The sequence below is a fragment of the Rhamphochromis longiceps genome, linkage group LG9, assembly GCF_057381845.1.
Source record: "Rhamphochromis longiceps isolate RC_006_pf linkage group LG9, R_longiceps_female_GT1.1, whole genome shotgun sequence".
NCBI lineage: Eukaryota > Metazoa > Chordata > Actinopteri > Cichliformes > Cichlidae > Rhamphochromis > Rhamphochromis longiceps.
In genome coordinates, this window is record NC_140565.1 from 17,696,037 (window position 1) to 17,717,783 (window position 21,747).

A 21,747-nucleotide genomic window follows, 5' to 3' on the forward strand; every position below is an offset into this window, starting at 1 on the left:
AGAAGGAGACACCTTGCTGCAAGTCGGGGCACAGTGGGGAGTGCGGTTCAAATAAATAGATTCCCCCTAAAGAGTGAGCGTGAGGTGGAGGTGTGAGGAGAAGCGAGGGGAGGGGAGATGGTGATATTGGAAGGCCTAGATGTGAAGGGAAAAAAGGGGCAAAAATAGCAAAAGAAAGAATGAAAAGAGGAACAAAGATATGAGAACAGAACGCACACGCATCCTGAAAAGTTTGTCAAATTGATGAACCTGAATGGAAATTTGTCAATCAGGACACCATCTTTGTCTCCATGACACCCACACACACACGCGTGCACATGGTCTCTCATGCGCGCACGAGCACATCGAGTGTATCAGGGGTTATCTCTGCTCTAACTAGGTGTTGTCACACACTCGCGCACACGCTGGCGGTGCTGGGCACGAGTAGATCGGGGCTCTGCACGCTCTAACTAGGTGTAAATACAATAACAAGCCTGTAATTAAGTGAGCATGATGAAGTTAATGGAGATCGGCCATTCCGTCGGCCGCCTCCATGAATATTCTATTAGGCTGGTGGCGACGGGCAGCTGGAATAGCAGTTAATTTAATCACCACTCGGAGCACAGGGAAACTTCTTTGTGTGAGTGTAATTGCACAGAATGAATAATTGATTTGACAATCGCACCCGCGGATTTTGCCACCCCGCTTTGTATCGCCGGAGAAAGGGAGGGGAGGCGGGGAAGATGAGGAGAGTGAGGGAAGAAAATGGAGAGGAAAGAGAGGGAAAGGAGGAGAAAGAAGACAAGAGTGAGGGAAAAGAGAGAAAAAAAGACGACGAGTGGGAGGGTAGAAGAGGACCAAATGCAGAGCACTGAGAGGTGGCAGGGAAGCTGCCGGTAAATGGATCATTAGAAAAGCGCAGCTCAAGGACAATTTATATTTTATCAATGCGGCAAAATTACATTATTGCTCACACACGCAATCATACTGCCCACACTCAAGATTGAGACCTACGGAGGGTGGGGTGGGGGGCGGATGGAAGGAAGAGAAAAGCAACAGACAGAGGAAACAAGGGGGGAGGGAGATAAAAAGGGAGAGCGGGGGGGAGACAGAGAAGAAAAGTGACATGAAATGATTTGAAAGTCATTGATACGGGATGTTCCCAGCTAAGGAATGGACAGCATGGTTTTTTTTTTATCATAGCGGTGTGTGACTCGGCGCGTGAGTGTGTGTGAGTGTGAGCGGGCGCGTGTGTGTGCCCAATCTATTAGAGATCTCCTGCAGCGGATGAAATTACCTCCATGTTTTACTCAGTCGCAGCAATCAGGCACAAAAATGCAATGTACATGTAGATAAGACAGGAGCACGCTTGCAAATGTGCGCACACTCACAAACATACTGAAGCACCGCAGAGGACAAACACATAACACACAACACACACAAAAGCACACGCACACACGCGAGCTGATCAAATTACATTCTGCTTTGAATCAGAGCTCTTATATAAAGCTATTTTCTTTTAATGGGCTTTATTATATATGTTCAGCATAATGGTAAACATTCAGCGTTTACAATGGTTGGACAATGCATAAATACCCAGATACAATCAAAAGTATGTGACACAACGGGCAGCATATCACGATGCATGTGTACTTTTAGTAAACAACGGGAAATGCAAACACAAAAGGATGAAGCCGCTGGCGTCTTATCGCGCTTTTTCAATAAGTTCCCTTCAAAAGACCAAAACCAACATCTTGTTAGTCAATCTCTCTAACATATAAACACAGCTATCAGGAGTGCTGACAGTACGGAGCATGAAAGACTGAGAGCAGCCTGCTGAGAGTAGCAGTAGTAGAAATACTACCTCTAGTACTGCAGCTACTGGTTTCCAGTGTTAATCAGTATCACGGGCTTCTTGGTGTATTTTCCTGTATCCTCTGTTCAGTCACTATTCGCCCGTGCTAAAGTTCAACTAGCAGTGCAATTAAACGAAACCTGGAATTCTGTGAAGTTGAGAACCAAACATAAAACCCCCCAAAGCAACCTTGTTCTAAACAACAGAGTATACAGAGTTTCATCAGCTACAGATGAATAGGGCTGCTCGATTATGGCAAAAATGATAATCACGATTATTTTCACTGAAATTGAGATCACGATTATTTGACGATATTTATTTAACCTTTTAAGACCTACCATAGAACCAAGTCCACCAGAGCTTATATTATGTTTTTACATGTTGTAGTGCCATTTGTGGGAGCATTTCAAGTTGCTATACAACTGCTATAGCCCATATTTTAATAATATGTATGCATTAAGTCCATAGTAACTACATTAATTGCAAAAAAGTGCAATAAACTACAAAAAAAAAATTGAAAATCGTTTTTTTTTTTTTTTTTTTACATATACTTCTACTTGGAGAAATTTAAGAGGTTTATCCCTCAAAACTTTAAATACAAAAAAGTTGCAAAAAATAGTTTCCCACCACAGGAAATTTATTTTGAGTGTCTTCATAGTTTTATTTTGGAGATACACCAATTTTTATATACTGCAGGAAAAACGAAAAAACAATCCTATGATGCAAATTTGCAAAGAAAACAGCAGGTGCATCAAAATAAACTATTTCCAGCTGTGCAATTCGAGTTCTAAGCATCACAGAAACTATTCAGAAAAGTCAAACATGACCAGTAGAGGTTTTTAAGGCCTACAAGTAAAAAACTACATTTTCCGCGAAGATGACGTCACTTCCGGTTTCGGGCAGGAACTGGCGGACATGCGATAGTTCGCGCTGACGTCTGTTTCACTGTGGGAAGTGTTACGAACAGCTGATCGGATCGGCAAAGCGTGTTTCTGGAATATTATGTTTTTGTTCCTGCAAGAGCTTTTTATGCAGTTTTTGCAAAGCTATATGTGGAAGGAAACCGTGACCGAGGACAAGCTGATGGCATAAGATGTAAGTACAACTCCTCCGGTTTATTGCGCTAGCTTACACGGTTCAGGTTCTACAGGGATTTAAAAATAGTTACACAAAACGGAGCGTGCTGCTCTGACCGGCTTTAAAGGGTTAACAATAACAATGTATTGAATAATGACTTTAAAATATAATATAAAATAGTGTGCAACACCACTGAAGCTTTTTTTTTTTTTTTACCTCTCTTTTCAACCAACAGCAGTCACTCTCCTCTCCAAATAACTTCTGCTCTTAAATCAGCGGTCTCCAACCTTTTTTGCGCCACGGACCGGTTTATGGCCGACAATATTTTCACAGACGGCCTTTAAGGTGTCGCGGATAAATGAGGGAGGGGCTAATAATCGGCTCAGTCATTTTTAATGATCGTTGAAAGCCCAGATCGTAATCGTGATTAAAATTCGATTAATTGAGCAGCCCTACAGACGAATGCACATTTCGTAGGCTGGTAAGTATTTTTATCAGCAGGTGTGCAGAATAGCAAAATGACATGAATATATGTTTATAGCAATAAAGAAACATTTCATGCTTTGCAAGCTGAGTGCAGGCAGGGTGGAGTGGATGGAGAAGCATGTCGGGAGTGATTTACCACCGAAAGTGTGAAAGGAATATTTTACACGATGGTAGAGAGATGATGTACGTTATATCGGTTGGAGACGGGAGGCGGAGCTGGAGGCAGGTGAGTTAAAGATGCTGAGTTTTGTGTTGGCTGTGACGGAGATGGACACGATTAGAAATGTGTGTATCAGATGGACAGCTCAGGGACAAAGTGAGACATGCCAGACTGAATTGGTTTGGATGTGCAGAGCGTGTGTACTGGGAGAAGAACATGCGAGATGGAGCTGCCAGGCAAGAGGAAAAGAGAGAGGCCAAAGAGATGTGGCGAGAGAGGAGATGCAGGTGGCTGGCAAGACAGAGGTAGAAGCAGAGGACGGGAGGAGAAGCTGAAAGAAGAAGTCAGGCAGTGCTACAGTAAGGCTGGTAGAGTTACAGTGCTGGATGATAGACATTGATAAGGCGATAATACCTAAATAGTATAAAAATAGATGGTTTTTGATTTCTCAGACATAACAAGAGGAATCCTGAACTTAAACCTGCGACTTCTGCAACTTCAAAAACATTGGAAGAAAAAAACAGCATAAAAAAAATATTTAAAAAACAAACAAAACAGATTCGACTGGTGATTCTATGCATTTAATTAGATGACGCTTCACAACAAGCTCCCACAGGTGTTTTAAGGTGACTGCCTAGCAAATCGGCAGCACTTTGATCCTTAATGGGCCCAGCTGCCAAAAGATGACTCAGTTTGAGTAACGTTTCATTCTAAAATCTTGATTTCCTTCAAGAGTCGAAAACAAAAACTTGAGCCCAAACAGAGCCAGACCAGCTCTTTTTAGTAGCAGCACTCTGTCTCCGCTCACCACCCAGAAAAAATTATATTAATAAAGCCTAGATGGTGTTTGTGGAAAAACAATGCTCATAAATCAGTGCTGGTATACAGTGACACAGTATAGAGTATAGGATCATATGTCTGCTCCCTGTAATCTGAGCAGTGCTGGCCCCTGGGTGTGTAATGCAGTAATATGGGTTATTACTGCCCCAGGACTGAGGGATAACACCGTAAACCTATATTTTATAGCAGCGTGAGCGTGCGCATGTCTATATTTTGCTGACTTTGAGGAAATGAGTTGCGTGTGTTGTATATTAGTAATTTGCAGTGCTGTGCAAAAGTCTTGAGTAGGTACTTAAAAAAAAAAAGTACCTAGTACCAGGTACTACCACCTAAATGAAAACCCTAAAAACAGAGTCAGCCGATTAATTCCAAGCAGATTTTAGTGGAAAAGGGCTAGTGGTGTTTTATTTTTCTATCCAGGTATCCTTTACTGCTTTGGCAGTGTGTTTGGGATCACAGTCATGCTGAAAAATGAAGATTTTGCTAATCTGACAATACTTTTTTTTGTATTAATATTTCCATCATTTTTGACAAGGTCGCCAAAACCATTAGCTGAAATGAAAGCCCAAACCTTCGCACAGATGGCTGTGGACACCTTATGTTGCATCCCTCTCCTGATTGCCTCCATACACCCTGATTTTAACTAAAAAAATTCTAACTTGGACTCCTCACTCCATAAAGCCTGCTACCACTGATTTTCAGTCCAGTTGTTCAGTTGAGTTGTTGTGTAATTAGAGATGCCTCAGCCTTTAAAAATGGCATCTTGACAGCCACCCTTCCACTGAGACCATTTCTGATAAGGCTTCAGGAAACTGCAGGAGGATCAACTGGGTCAACCTGATCTCTCAGGTCTTTACTGGATCTCTCCACCCCCCCATTTTTCTTAAGGAAGCTATATAGTTGTATACTTGTCCACTTATATATTTATATTTGCATGTTTGTGACAGGCTGATAATAAAGTGCCTTAAGATACAAACTGGTTGTTTGCTAAGTCATCTGTCATGTGTACACAACACTTAATATAGGTAGGGCTGGGCCATATCGTACCGTTCACGGTAATACCAGTATAATGTTGGGCAACGATAAGAAAATGAAATATGGCGATAGAATATGGGTAAAACGCGCATGTGCAGTGCCTTTGTTTTCATACGCACATGGCGCCAACTGAGAATGAGAAGAGCGAAAGCGGATCGTTGAATGAAGCGGATGAACCAGAACTGGTGCAACTTCAGTGGTGTGGAACTGGTTTAGCTTTGGTCCGTCAGATACACAACAAAGCACTACTTTTGGTAGAGCATGCTAGCGGGCCGTCGTTATTACCGTGTATTTTTGTAAAATATGGCACACTTAAAATCAGTCCTTTGATTTTTCTGAAAATCGACAGTGCCCCTTATAATCCCGTGTGCCTTATGTATGAATTCTGGTTGTGTTTACTGACCTTGAAACGATTTTATGTGGTACATGGTGCTCAGCAAATGTTTTAACACGACTTTGCTAAGCTACGAAGCCGCACCGCTTGATGGATTGTCGGAGAATTACGGGTATTGTAGGCAGGAGCCTCACGGAGTGATACGTACTGTGCTTCAACATAATATTACCGTATTGTTTGTGTATAACCTCTTTTTAAGTTTTGTGGATATTATACATGGTTATGCTGAGGATATGTTGGCCAGTTTCCACTGGAAATGCCTTTTGGTTAAACTGTCAGCAAGGAATTTGCATTTGCACTGTTAAATTTTTATATAACTTTAATGCACATAAAAAACAGCTGCTTGTTTAAGTGAAAATACATTTATGTTTTTTTTTGCACTATTAAAGTTGTGGAGTTGTAAAGTATTTTTTCTAGTGTCAATTATATCGTCAGTTATATCGTTACTGCAAATTTTCAAATGTATATCATGAAAAATATTTTTGGTCATATGGCCCCGCTCTAAATATAGGTGCCTTTTTTATGCTTGAATGACTCATAGGCCAGCATCCAGTGTCACTGAAAATGGTCGGGTGCATGGACTGGACTGAAAATAAGTGAAAAAGCAACCAGTGTACAAAGAAAAACTTTGAAAGATCTTCAGAAAACCTGGAGAACTTTTTCTCAAGACCACTTTAAAAGGTTAAAAGAAAGTCTGGATCCTTGAATGTAAATGAAAAGAAATGAAGGGTGGCTCAAGACTTTTGCACAGAACTGCAGTGGACACATTTGGTTTGTTAGTATTTCTAGACAGGATTAATGGATACAGACACACAAAGCAAAACACTGTTAACACAGTGATGTATGTGTGATGACTGAAACATGACATGTTGAATTATTGACAGAGCTTTGATAAATGTGGCCTCAATGTCATTGTTATTTTCACTTTTTAATTTAGATCAGTATTCCTAACATAGCTGTTTGAGAGCTGTCACCTTGATGGTTTCTAGCATCAGGGCATTAGAGCAGCAAGAGAAGTTTGACCATGCAGGAGCTGCCCAACAATTAATAGGCGAATCCCCAGAATCGCAGCTATCACTGCATCTGTCATGTCAGTGTTAACTTTGCAGAGTGCTGGGCAGTGCAGAACAACACTGGGTGTGACAGACAGCGTACAGTCACACATTCTGTCTCTCAAACAGGTTTTAGGGGAAGAAGCATGAAAAGAGAAAATGGAACAGTGGAGATGTGATTTATGAAAGTAAACCATCCAAGTGTGGTGAAGAACAGCGGATTGTGCTGCGGTCTGGTGAGTGAGTAGAGTAACAAGTTAACATGACTTCCACTTGCAGTTAAGACCACCGTCTGGTGGCTCATCACATCCCTCCAGGACCCTTCTGATTTGTGTATCCACTGATCTGTGACCCTTCACTGAGGCACGTTTTCTACCATGTCAAGAGGAAACTGGACCACTTCTCTCCACACTTGTAGCTACTCTTTGTACTCTACATCTGCAACATGCTCATGTTTAACCTGAAGAAACACGGCAATTATTAGTGTGATGTGTAACGTCTGCTACATTTCTTTTTTTATACTGACAATGAGCTCTTGTCATATTGGCAGGAATAAAATTTCTGGCCATGAGATGAGAACAGTGTGTGCACTACACCTTACTCAGTGTTGCTCTAAAAGGGAGCTAACAGTAGTTTCCCAGCTGAGAATTGACAACAAGCTGATATCGACACAAATAATCAGGATGAATTAATAAGCAGAGTTTTAGTTTTTGCTCTAAGTGGATCTCTGCACTTAATTGGAACATCGCATCACTGAGCCTGAGATACAACCTGCTGGTGTTGGATGGGCTGAAACATAACGTCCCAGTTTTTGTTTTTTAAATTGGATTTTAGTCAGGTGAGATTGGGGACCAGTCAGTGGTATCAATCCCTTTGTCATCCAGGAAATGCCTGCATAGATCACCACATGAGGCCAGACATTGTGCACCAGGAGGAACCCAGGATCCAGTGCACCTGGGTCTTGACAGCAGGTCCAACGATTTGATCCTGGTAGCTAATGGTAGTCAGGGTGCCTGTAGAAGTCTGTGTCCCTACCAGGATATACATCCACAGACCATCACTGATCCACCACCAAACTGGTCATGCTTACCGATGTTATAGGCTTCACGACTTCTCCAGACCCTTTCACATCTGTCATATGTGCTCAGTGTGAACCTGCTCTCATTTGTGAAAAGCACAGGGTGCCAGAGGGTGACCTGCCAGTGCTGGTATTCAAAGGCAAATGCCAATCAGGTTGTACAGTGCAGTGAGCCCAGGGCCCACTAAGCCACCCTAATGAAGTCTGTTTCTGATTATTTGGTCAGAGACATTCACACCTGTGGCCTGCTGGAGTTAATTTTGTAGCTCTGGCAGTGCTCTTCCTGTTCCTCCTTGGGCAAAGGAGCAGATACCAGGTTTGCTGTTGGATTAAGGATCTTCTACTGCCCTGTCTAACTCTGCTAGACTAAGTGTCTGGAATCTAAATGCTGCTGAGACTATGCTGTGAGACACAGGAAACCTTTTGGCAATGCCACATATTGATGTGCCATCCTGGAGGAGGTGGACTACCTTTGGAACCTCTGCCAGGTCCATGTATCTCCTCATATTATCATTAGTAATATTCACCCAGAAAATATGGAGGAAAATGTGTCAGTGGTCTGTAAATACATTGCCGTGTTAGGAGTTGTCTCATAGTCATAAACTCCAAAGCAGCTGAAGCAGATTAACAGCCCCTCTGATACTTAACTGAACAGATAAATATCTCAAATCAAAAAGCTTTCAAGAATCATAAGTTCAGATGTTAAACAAACCCACAACCATCCAACCATTTGCTGTTTACTGAACACTGTATAGTAAACTCTGTACCCTTATAGTGGATATACTCTACAGTATTGCGCCGTGAAACACAAAAATGAGAAACTGTGGACGAGAAAGTTCAAAGAGATCAAAAACAGTGCAAAGCACAGGAGCATAAAGAAAGAGTCGAGGATTGATTGGCGACGATTTCTTGCATTTGGGCGAAGACGGAAATAAAAGCAAAAAAATGTAGGCTATAATCATGTTAGTCTCCCCCCACTCCTCCACAATGGTCCAATCCCTCCATTTTAGCTCCCTCCATCTTCTGAGTGGTCATCTGTTGATTACACGTTATATTTAACTCTGCTGTCTCACTCTTTCCCTGCCTTACTCAGGTCCCAGTGTGCACACCCGCAGCATTCAAGCATACATACATAAATAACATACATACATACAAAATTTAATCAAATAAATAAATCACTCGGCCCAGCGGCCCTTTCTAATCAAGTGACATCAATCAGGGAGAACTATGGGTAAAGAGGCCTTGCGGCTGACGCCTATTGAGTGCGCCCAGATCACTGGAGTAGCGTCTATTTGAGTCCAAGGGGGGAAATATACGCTCCATGTCCCATTATATGAGAAGGGCTATCCTTTCGTCAGCGCGCCCATTACTCCCCCTATCATTTCCCCAAATCTAAAACCTGTTTTCAATCAACACAGCCAAACGAGTGCCTGTCCAAGAGAGGGGGAGAGAGAGCGAGCAAAAAGAGAGAGAGCAAGGGAGAAAAAGCAGTAGAGATGGACAGTGAGGGTAGGGGTAGAGGCAGAGCGATGGAGGGCTCTCTCCTTCTTTCTTCTAGTGATTGGAGCGTTTTGCATTCTGTATGTGTGTGTGATTGAATCCGACTCCTAAATTAGGGCTGTCGAGTCGAGGAGCTGAATGTCCTTAACCCCCCTTCCCATATCCAATGCCCAGGCTCCGCTACTTTTGTGTGTGTGTGTGTGTGTGTGTGTGTGTGTGTGAGCGTACATGTGTGTGTCACATCACTGGTGAATATTTTAAGTGCAGCCTGGGTAAAAGGTTTATGTTAAGACATTGATTGCTAATGCTATGTTGTACATGTATTTGTGAGGAAGCTTTGTTAGGACATTAAAATTCAAAGTTCAGCAGTGGCTCTACTAACTTGATTTCACTTTCAGTGGCTGTATAGCAGAGAAGGAAGAAAAATGAATAAAATATGACTAAATTTACAAAAGCAGAGCCAGTTTCAAAACAAACACAAAGTAAAACTTTGGAGGACAACTCGCCCCAAACCTTATTCTTTATCACAAAGAAATCAATCATCAATCAATATTGGTTGATGTATTAATTTGGCCTTAATTTTTCATTTGTCCCGTAGTGGGGTTCAATCATCAACTGTAGATTGTTTTGGTGTAAAAGCTGGCCCGTTTGGGACAGATCAGCCTTCTTTTGAATATAATGGAAGTGGATGGCACTTACCTTACTCACAAAAAACCAAAGTCCAAGCATCATATCGTGAGCATTTTCTTTCTACTGTCTACATTCAACATCTGTGTCACTGAAGATTAAAACATCTGTACACCCATTATAAAAGGTTTAGCACTTTTAACACTGTGACAGGACGTAAACATTAATGCCACTCCCCCTCAGCTGGTGGATGTAAACAGTATAAAGACAATAGTTCCTGCATGAAATTGTTCACAACAAGGTTTCTGCATCATGTAACTAGTTATATTCTAGTAAAGGCAGACATTTCTACACAAGAGCTCTCTAACTGTGCAGCTCAAACCAAAACCACCTACAGGCCACGTGAAAAACAATGAATTCGATTTATTGCAACAAGTATGCTGGGTGTGTGTTATCTTACTTTTTTCGTCAGTATTTAGTACTTTTGTGATTGCGTATTCCCAGTCAAAGATGAACCTGTAGAAGCACAGCTGGTTGTATAGGGCCTTCTCCGAGTACTGCAGAGAGAACACAGACACACACAAAAAGATTTACTTCATCAAGAAAACCCCACCCGATATGGATTAAGGCAAAAGTGTTGTTTGGAAGCGGATGAGGAGCCTCGTGTATATTTTTCTTGCATGTGTGGAATATCCCTGTCACTACTAGTCTTATCCAGCCACCTCACCAACAACACTACTGCTCCATTTCTGCATTAATAAGTGATTAATCACCATTATTCACTCCGCCGAGAGCGGAGTCAAGATCATGACAGGAGGGGAAAAAACCCATCAACAACAGAATAATAAAAGTGGTTTACCAGTTTGAAAAACAGGCACATTAAACATAATTCTAAGAGGGTGCACCTAGCTCAAATGACTATACTTCCCTGAAAACATCTCCCTTCCTCTGTGTGACACAGTAAAGCGAGAAAACAAATTTGCTTGCTTTGTTAATCTCCACTGCAATTAAATGGAGCCACACGACAGCCTGCCAGAGGGAGAGAGGGGAAAGAGACGGAGAGGATGAGCAAGACAGCGGTGGGAGGGAGGGAGGGGAGAGAAAAAAAAGAAGAAAAACAGAGCAAAAGAAAGCAAGACTCGGAAAGAAGTGAGAGATGGTGAGAGAGAACGAAAAGAGGGGATCAGGCCTGAAATACCCTCCCTCATAATAGTTTGTTGTGATAAGCCATTGTGAGAGAGGCATGTGAACAGCCGAGGCTGTCAATTTGATTAGCCATTATACTGCATGTTTAATTGCAGTTATTGGCTCGTCATTTCCCTGCTACGCTGCAGAGGGCACGCTAAGCCCCGACCCCACACTGCCATCAGGTGTGCGCCGAGTGCTTTATTATTACCACCAGGAAGAATCCCCCGACAATCCCTGTGTGTCAGTATCCGTGTGTCTCTGTGTGTGTGTGTGTGTGTGTGTGTGTGTGTGTGTGTGTGTGTGTGTGTGTGTGTGTGTGTGTGTGTGTAGCGAGTATGTGTGCGCCCATTATACCTGCCAATCGGGAATGTGCGTAATTGTAATTTCAGTTTTTACTGCTGTGGCATAATCAAGTGGCAAGAGTATCTAATGCAGCTATACGCAAACTGTGTGATGTGTGAAAGCGAGTGTGTGTTTAATGGCTTTCTATGGCTTGCCCACATGGCACGCACAGCTGTTGACCGCTGATGCACTTGCCTAGTCAACAACCAAACCATGCGCATCCCATAATGGAGCCTCGGTTACGGTTGCCAAGGTTGAACAAGCTCGGTCGGCACAAACAGCGCGTCGCTTCTTCCTCTTAGGGAAAGAAAAAAAAAATGCACACACACACATTTGAACAATATAATGCTGATTGTGGGCGGGCCAGTCGTGCCGCACTGACTGACTGACAGGTGTCAGAAAGGCGTGGCTAAAATGTTACAGGATTGTTATTGAATTTAGAGCCCCTCAACCCCACCTCACTCTCCCACACTCACACACACACACCTACCTCGTCATTCAGCTCGGCGCTTTGTTCCTGCACTGACACCATTTCAATTTGCTCCACAAATCTGCAGCATTTTCAGCCTGACTGCCTAAGGAGCAAACCAGCTGTGAAATTGCCTCTCTCCCGGGAGTGTTGGACCCCCCAGCCCCCACCTCGTACCCCTTGCTCCTTTGCCTCCCTCATCCCTGACTGACTACCCCCCCCACCCCCTTCCCTTGCCTCCCCACAGATGCACACAACCCCGACCCAGCTACAAAACACAGTTACGCCATAAGGAAGATGTGTCAGGAGGACGATAAAGTGAGGGAGAGGATGTATACAATAAAAGGTAAAAGTAAGAAATAAGAAAAGAGGCTAAATCATACAAATTGATCCAAATCACAGAGCAACAGTCTAAAATGGCTTCACGCAATAAAACAAGCACTCAAGACTTCCTCAGTCTTAAAAACACCTGCCTCTATCTTTTACGTGACACAGGTGCGCGCACATATCTAACCTCCAGAGAACTTTTGCGCACTACACTGTCGCTCAGGTACACCAGTGAAGCAGTTAATGAAAGGTAGTCAGACAGACAATATTCTGCGAGCATGCGAGGGAGAGAGCAGGCCAAACAAAAACAAAGCCAGTTTTCCCCCCGCTTTTTTGGGTTACAGAGGCTGTAACATGTGTGAACTGCTGTGAAACTACAAGCATCCAGTGGCTTTGACATGGCAGAAAACATCCCAGCACCGGTGACACGGACAAGGGCCTCGGCTTTGCATGCTTCTTTCTGGCTTTGCTGCAAACATGCATTGTAAATACTGAGTCTACAAGCACTCGTGCTACTGCAGCTGCAGAAAGAGAGAGGGAGTGAGAAAGGGAGGGAGATGGAGAGAAACAAACATACATTTTTCCCTCAGCTGTGAGGCCACAAGGCTTTAAAACTCTTGAGCTTTTTAGATGCGATGAGCGTTATTGCCGGTTGTGGTAGTCACGCCGATCAGCTTCACAAGACACCATAATGAGTCAATATATGTAAATCTTTACTAGGCAAACACGGCGGGAAACAAAGGCATTTAACTGGTGCTCTCGCCCGCAAGCCTCCAACGATTCAGCACCGGTAATTTCTCCCCATTGAAAGGCATAATTGCCTGCTATTTGAAGATATTCATGCTCAATTTTTGAAATTAATTTCAATTGGGGGGAAATGTAGAAATGTCAGCTCCAGTGAAAGGGATTTGATTTCAATTATCCTCGCTCAAAGGACTGTGATTTCCAAATACACTTAAGCAAAATTATGACAAGAATTTTTGTTCGGCAAAATTCAGTGTTTAAAGAGCGATTAGGCGATAATGGGGCAGCTTTGAGCCGGCAGTGAATGCAGCCGTCTCCCTCTGAAAGGCACTCAATTATCTCTGATTGCTCCCGCTATAATGTATCAAATAGAGATACCTGCTATTGCCGTAATTTGTGTGAAAATTAACATGCTGCAATTTCCACTAGAGGGAAAAAGGGAGCTCTAATGGGCGCCTGAGCGTACATCAATAAAACGAGGGGAGAAAAAGAGAGAGAGAGGGAGAGAGAGACAGAAAGGGAGGGCGAGAGGAGGAGAGAAAGAGAGCGAGCCAAGAGAAGAGAGAATAAGTGTAGGAGCTAAGGAGGGAGGGAGGGGAGGGAAAGAAAATGAAAAGAAAGGAACGGGGAAAGAAAGCAGTGAATAAAGAGGTGGGGGGAGGAGGGGGAAGGAAAAGTCAGGACAGATTTGAGACAGGGTGAGAAAAAAAATAGCCTATTTGAGTTAAGCACTGCAGAGGGAGCGAGAGGAGAGAGGAAGAGAAAGAAATTTAATTTACTGAAAATATTACAAATTGCACCTGTGCATAACTCCCCCAAATTACCAACCAATCAAGGCAGAGTGCCTATTACTCTCCCATTACATGGAGATCAGATCACGCTCTGAATCTGTGTCCAGAGAGAGGGGGAGAGGGAGTGAGAGAAGGAGGGAGAAGAAGGAAGAGGCAGAGTGAGAGAGAGATGGAGGAAGGAGAAGAGGCAGCCCCACAGTGACAGTAAACGTACCATGATGCAGAGAGAGACAGACGCGGGAACAAGGAGTCACAAACAAGATACTCCGTTTACAGAAGCTCTGACACACACAAAAACTGCCTTTGGTGCAGCGTACACAAAAGCAGAACCACTAATCGTCTATGTGGCTGTTGCATATTTGAGACCGATAAACTATGATGATGCTGGCAGACGAAAAGCAAGAAGGGAATGTGTCCAGAGTGATAAAGCAGGCAGGACGCACATGAATCTGATGGACGTTTCAAAAAGAATCAGAACTTTAATGCATTTAAAAAAGAAAAAAGGAGACCACCTCTCAGTGGAAATTGGCTAATTTCTCGTCTTCTTCATTGCTAGCGTGAGCGGTCCACACCAGCTCAGACTGCCATGAATGGTCTCTTGAATACTTTGCATAATTAGCAGCAATTAAAAACGTAAGCTGCTGGACTGTTAATCTCTGTGCACTGGCTCGATTCAGACAACAGTGCTGAAAAGTCAAAATTAGCCTACTACGAATCATGACTTATACTATTGCAGGAAAAAACAAAGGAAATCAGCAGCAATAATTCAAAATTAAATGTATTGCTCAAATACAGCCTTTGCTATATTGCTAAGTGGCAGCCCTTTGTGCTCACAAGGTATTTAAAGAGCTGTAATGTTGAAGCTAGCACACTAAAGGCCAATAAAGACTCAGTGATGTACTTGCGAAGGGATTCCGAGATGAATTCATAACATAATAAAAAGTATTTTTAATATTAGTCTAATGAATCTGTTTACTTACACTCACGGAGAAAAACAGACTTTAAACTTTGCAGCAAAGCCATCTTTAAAAAGTGCTTCAACATCATGAAAACAGTCAAGTTTATTCCCATGTGTTATATTTCGACCAGACGTGGCATATTTCTGTCACACCTCCACTTGTCTAAAATGTTTGTGAGTGGGAAAACCAGGACACCACAGAAAAGGTGCCAAAATCTGAACATCACAGAAACAACTACACTGTAAAACAATTACTGCTCTAATACTTGCTACATCATGTCTACCCCCTGTGTCACGTCTGTTTATTCCAGCCTCACACTGTAGCGGCAGTCGGTAGTGACACAGACGTGAGCCACAGAAAGAGTAAAAGCCAGCATTTTGCACACAGCGCCTCCATCTAGGTTCAAATCCCTCAACAGACAACTAAAACAATAGATCAGTTTCATGTCAGTGTCCAAAATTATTTGTTTGTTATTCACCTGCAATGTGTGGAAACGTCTACTGTCTTTTATTTCATTAACACAACAATGTAATCTGCCCATATCCTGCTTCTGATTTGCGGTTTGTTGCTTAGTTAGCCTTCAAATTACATGGCTGGTTAGAAAGGCCAATCAGAGTCAAAGCAGGGATGGGTCTTTGCACGTTACAGTCAGAGGAAAGAAATGCAGTGCTGTTGGAAAGTCTTGAGTGATTTTTCTATCCAGCTATGCTTTTTATGGCATTGGTAGAGCGTTTGGGGTCACTTAGATGCTGGAAAACGAAGCTGTTGCCAATCAGATGTTTTCCACATGGTGGATCCAAGTCTGATGGTACTTTTCTATATTCATAATTCCCCCAAACCACAAAGCCTCCACCTTATACAGATGGTTGTAGACACTGTTGTATTCCTCTCCTGACCTTCTTCATATGGATTGATTACAAATTTCAAATGTGGGTTCATCACTCCATAAGACCTGTTGCCACTGATTTTCAGTTCAGCAATAGTGCAAAATAGAATATCTCAGCCTTTCCCTTCCTTAAGAATACAACAGATGGATCAACTAAAGGGCCAGATACATCTGTCAGGTCTTTCCATGATTAATTCCTATTTCCAGCACAAAACTTTAAAATACTGTTTATTTTCTGCATCAGATTTGCCACATTTTCAGCTAATGGCACTTTGAGAATCACATTATTGGTGTAAATATCTTTGTTCATGGGTTTAAGTAAAGAAATGGGAACAAGTTAGGTGTTTGTGCAACACGTTGCTTGTAATTAAGGGCTTAAAAACAACTACTAATGATTCATAATGTTTCCTTAGGCTTTATAAAGAAAAAAAAAGTTTCTTGGGCAGCACAGACATGTAGTGATTAGCACTGTTGCCTTGCAGCAAGAAGCTCCTGGGTTAAAATCCACCATCTACCATCGTTGGGACCGTTCATGATCTCTCTGGGATACCCCAGCTTCCTCCCACAGTCCAAACTAACTGGTTAAGTGGTGATTCTAAATTGTCCATAGGTGTGACTGCAACAGTGCACCCACCCATGACCCTGAATAAGGGGAAATAAGGGGAAGAGAAAGGATGGATGGATGGATGTACTGCACAAGGACAGGACTCAAAATATGTGCAAAAACCAGCCAATTTACAGAGGAAAAATAATCAGGAAATCTGGAGAACTATTCCTAAAGACCACTTTTACTCCTTGTTCTTAAAATAAAATGCCAAGCCTGATCTCCACAGATGTTGTCTTACCCAATGTTTGAATTTGAAACAAAAATAAAATTTCGTTCAACGTTTTTAAATGTATGCAAAGCACCTTGCAAGCAGGGATGGGGAATTAAGAACAAGCTCCAGATGAAAACCTGTTCCAAATTGTCCGGTTCATTGGAAGCGTATGGCTCCAGGCTTATAAGTTCCTTTTAGCAATGCTGGCATCTTTTCCTGACAGTTGCACACTGCCAAACAAAGATTTTTGAACATCTGAGTCACATGCAAATATTACTGCGCGATGAAACACTTGCACTGATGCTGAAAACCTGATGTTCTTCCTCACACAGAAAATCCTCACAGACCCGGTGGTCTTGCACTGGTATCAATAATATCCTCTGAGTATTCATCCTGACTTTTACACAAAACTGCTTACATCTGTCTTCATCATCAGCAACCCATGGATTTAGATAAAAAGGCCAAGTCTGTGGAGTCAAACCGTGAAGTAAAATGAAGACAGGCTGCAGTTTTTAAAGTAGAGAAAGGGTGCATGAACGAGCACAGAGAGTTAAATGTTTTATTCAGCCCACAGTTTAAAGTGCCACGGCCCTCAGGCACAGCAATGGCTGCCTAAGTGGCTACAGTGACAGCAGAAATTGGCCTTCTGGTTTACAACCTGTCGCCACAGAGCCAGACACAGCAAAGCAGCCGGTGGGGGGGTGGAGTGGGGGGGTGTGGAGTGGGGGGACAGAAGGGGCAGAACACGCATGGTTAAAAAAAAGAAAGAAAGAAAAAGAATTGACAGGAGAGAGTTAAAGCAAAGGCTTGAGACAGGAATGGTAAGAATGGGACAGAGGCAGAAAAGACAAAAAGCAGATTGAACTGTCACGCTCAAATTGAAAGGGAGAGTGTTTCTTTTAAATCCAGTGGTCAAACTAACAAAGTGTTCATAAGGCGGCTACCAGAGCTGGACAGACAGATGCTTTTAATGGCTAAACTACCATCCAAGCTCTTAGTGCCTTCCAAACACAGACAGAGTGGCACACATGTGCGCTGACACACAGTCGCTCACACACACACGACAAAGATTGGTTTTATCAGAGTGTTTATTTGAGGAAATGTGACGCTAATGAGCAGAAATGCACAGCACATATGAGAGCGGATATTGCAGCTCCATAGCACCATCAACTGGAAAAGACCCACAGAATGCAACAACCCATGCTGCTGTGGAGATTTAACTCAGCCTGGGGTATATTTCTTTTAAGCCAATGGGAATGCGAAGCCACGTGTGTGCCAGTGTGAACTCTGATGTTTGCGGGTGCGTTACCTCGGGTCTAAGTGTCGCCCTGCTGCAGGCGGGGCAGATGGGTCCATGCCGGGAGAAGGCGATGGGCAAACGTCTGGTCCTGTTCTGACAGGCCTGGTCCTCGCACACCAACCAGCCCTATGACACATGAAACTGGCTTAGTTCGGCCAGCTGTGAAACAGCTGCAAACACACAAAGTTTTCCAAATGTTGCGATTTGTTGCTTGTTAGTTAAATTTTTTGTGAGGTTTTTGGATGAAAATCTCAACTTGCTGCTTTGACAGAGAAAAACACAAAGGAAAAACAAAACAAAACCAACATTTTTTTAAAGTTTTAAAATACTTCATTCAATTTTTAAGGCATTTATTATACTCTGAAGTTCTGCTACTGCAACAGTGATTAGAAATCATGTTTAAAGGATTCTTGATGAAAACACATGAATTAATGTACATTTCCATCAAACAGATGAACACAGAAAACACATTCAAAGCATCCAATGTCATTACTCGTTTATAAAACGTGTTGATTTACCACTTTGTTGCTAAAGGTGTTCTTAAAAAATTGGGGAGAAGAAAAAAACTTGTTGTCTTGTGGTGCTTTTAAAAACTGTTTCTGGTAATGAGGAAATTTTGCTGAAAATTGTTGTTTCCATTTTGCTGCTCTAATTTTGCACAACAATCTGACAAGAAACGCACTGCAAATAGGATTTGTAAAATGCAACAAAAAAACTGCATGAAATAAAAAGAAGTTTACTGACTTCGCATACTGCCTTTTCATGTTTCCTTTTCTTTACATTTTGATGTATCTTCAGCTGCTGTGTGTCAGGGTCCTGCTCTGTCATACAGGCAGAGCAGCAGACAGCCAAAACGGCAGTAGTTAGGACCTCCTGGAGTGAGGTAGTGACCCTGGGCAGGTGCTGTGGGCTAACCCTCTCAATCTCCCCATATTCTTCCAGATCACTCCTCCCCTTTCTGCTTCTTATGCCCTGTCATTACTAAAAGACGGTTTAAAGGGGAGGGGGTTAATGCCCAACTAATGACAGAGCATAAGACCCACCGCCATCAACGCCTTTGCTCCTTTCCTACATCCAGCTAGCCTTCGTTCTCCCCATTCAGTCAAAATAAACCCCTTCAAAACTGCTGCACCTGTCTGCCTATCAATACCACCCCCCTTCACCCACCACACACACACACACACACACACACACACACACACACACACACACGGTAGCTCTGATTGATTTTTAGGTCCGCCTTTGTCTTCTAATCAGTTTTGAAAAGCAGCAACCAAAAGAAATGGTGAGGATTATTTTCTTTACAGCTGATTTAACCCTATATGAACAACTTTTTCCCCTGTATTGGTCCTTTTAATAATCTGTCAGATTTTTTTAAGGTTATTGTAAAAAGCATGTTTGATTTTAAGGATGCATTTCTCCTGCAAAATCTTTACGATGTTTCTATAGTAAACCATCAGTGAACAATACTGTAATGGTAAATGGACTGGTACTTACATAAAGCTTTTCTACTCTAACTGAGCAGTTAATCCAGTTATTACTTCACATTTACCCATTTACACCCACACATACACTTCCTATTAGGGCTGCCACAAACGATTATTTTGATAGTCGACTAGTCACCAATTAATTTTGCGATTAGTCGACTAATCAGATCATGCATCCATTGGACGTAAAACGTACAACTTATTGAACCAGCATGCATCTGCTCTTATATAACTATCATTAGCTTACAGCTTTAAGTGTTTAAGGTATGTGCTAACTAAAAATAAAGACAAGATGATCGTTTATTAAATTTTAATGAAATTTGCAGATTGTTTCGGTGGAGTTTAATAAACTCCTTGCTATCTAAAATATAACAGGACACCGGAGTATTTTCTCCAGCATCTCCCACTTCAGTTGTCTGCTTGACATTTATTCAAAAACTATGTAACTATGTGTAAAAACTATAACTTTAATCTCAGCCAAACCGATTTACTCTGGAACAAATAAAATACTAAAAAAAGCCAAACAATAACATTTTTAAGTTATCTAAATGACTTACATATGTTTAACCTGAGTAGCGAAAGATGGCGGTGGGTTTGAAAACGATTTGCCAGGAGTCCGGTGTTCTTACAGGCTCTAGTGAGCCTTGCCCCCGGCTAGCTATCGAGCTAGTGGGTAACAGATGTCGCCGAAAATGTCGGAGCGCTTTTAAAAATATGTGGTGTCTTGATAAACTGAGCAGATATTTGAGGTTTACACAGCTACATTCTCGCCTGAACATATGTTAAACGTTTATTTTGTGACCCAGAAAGAATAATAAGAGTAATATTAAAACTAACTAGCTGCCGCCATCGTTGGAAACTTAGCTGGGCTGCGCTATGAATTCTGGGACAGAGCTACTTCTTCTTCTTCGGGGTTTAACGGCAGCTGGCATCCTTGTACATGCAGTGCTGCCATCTTCTGTTTCAGTCCGTTATTACACTCTTAAATCCTACTACTTATTCCTGCATCTTTTGTGATCTTACAAAGCTTCAAACGACGCGTCGACTATTAAATCAGTCGTCGACGATTTTGATAGTCGACGTAATCGTGACTAGTCGACTACTCATGGCAGCCCTACTTCCAATCACACACTCTTCCACCAGTGGAGCACTTTGGGGTTTAGTATGTTACCCAGGCATGCAGGCTGGAGGAGCTGTGGATCACACTGCCAACCATGTGCCTGGCAGACCACCCACTCCACCCCACTGAGCCACCCAGTACAAATGAACAGCACTTCAGTTCAGCCACTGTTTCTTTATGCAATTTGGGCTTCACCGGGTTCCAATGACGTTGTGATGCTATGAGATTTATATGAGACTAGTATTTCATGTCAGCAATTTCTGACCAAAAAGCATCACATTGTGGATCACTAATTGCAAAATTTGTCCCATTTTAATTTTCATAATGTACTAAATATTTTTAGTGGCAGGTCAGTTTAGCAGTTGGACTGCTATAGAGCCATCCTCAGTGGCCACTTTATTAGTTACACCTTGTTAGTACCTAAAACCAGGTTTCTGCCTTCAGAACAATCCGAATTCTTCATGGCATTGATTCAACAAGATGCTGGAAACATCTCTCAGAGATTTTGTTCCATATTGACATGATAGCATCAGAGTTGCTGCAGATTTAGTGGCTGCACATCCATGATTTCTCTCTTGTACCACCACATCCCAAAGGTGCTCTGCAGAATTGAGATCTGCTGACTGTGGAACCATGGAGATGGGTCCACTGATCATAAAAAGATGGTCAGCACAATACTCGGGTAGCTTGTGGCATTTGAAAGATAGTCAGCTGTTAATAAGATAACTATGGCGTGCCAAGAAAATATCCCCCATAGGCTGAACCATTGATACAAAGAAGGATTGATCCAACTTTTATGTTCACGGCAAATTCTGTCCTGACCGTCTGAATGTCACAGGAAAACTTAAGACCCACCAGATTAGTCAACTTTTTCCAATATTCACCAATTACACTGAGCTGTAGCCTCGGTTTCCTGTTCTTAGCTGACAAGAGATGCTCCTCTGCATATCTTAGCTGTAACAAGTGGTTATTGGAGTTGCTGTTGCCTTTCTGTCAATTTAAAGCTCCATTCTCCTCTGACCTTTTCAATTCATTTTCACTCACAGAACTGCGGTCACTGGATAATTTCTCTTTTTGAGGCCATCCTCTAAACTCTAGAGATGATTATGCGGGAAAATCCCAGTAGATTAGCAGTTTCGGAAATACTCAGACCATATCATGTTCAAAGTCACTTAAAAATCACCTTTATTCTCTATTCTGATGCCTGCTTTGAACTTCAGCGGGTCACTTTGA

At 42.3% G+C, this 21,747-nt stretch overlaps 1 protein-coding gene across 2 annotated transcripts in view; it reads right to left on the bottom strand.

Moving 5' to 3' along the window:
- pola1 (polymerase (DNA directed), alpha 1) overlaps nucleotides 1-21,747 on the bottom strand; it is a 71,914-nt gene that overhangs the window by 3,103 nt on the left and 47,064 nt on the right. For both annotated transcript variants that reach the window (XM_085418571.1, XM_085418570.1), the window contains exons 35-36: nucleotides 17,917-18,033; nucleotides 10,544-10,640 (exon numbers count right to left, since the gene is read on the bottom strand). In XM_085418571.1, the coding sequence (XP_085274697.1) occupies nucleotides 10,544-10,640; nucleotides 17,917-18,033 (214 nt within the window). The remainder of the gene's footprint in view (nucleotides 1-10,543; nucleotides 10,641-17,916; nucleotides 18,034-21,747) is intronic.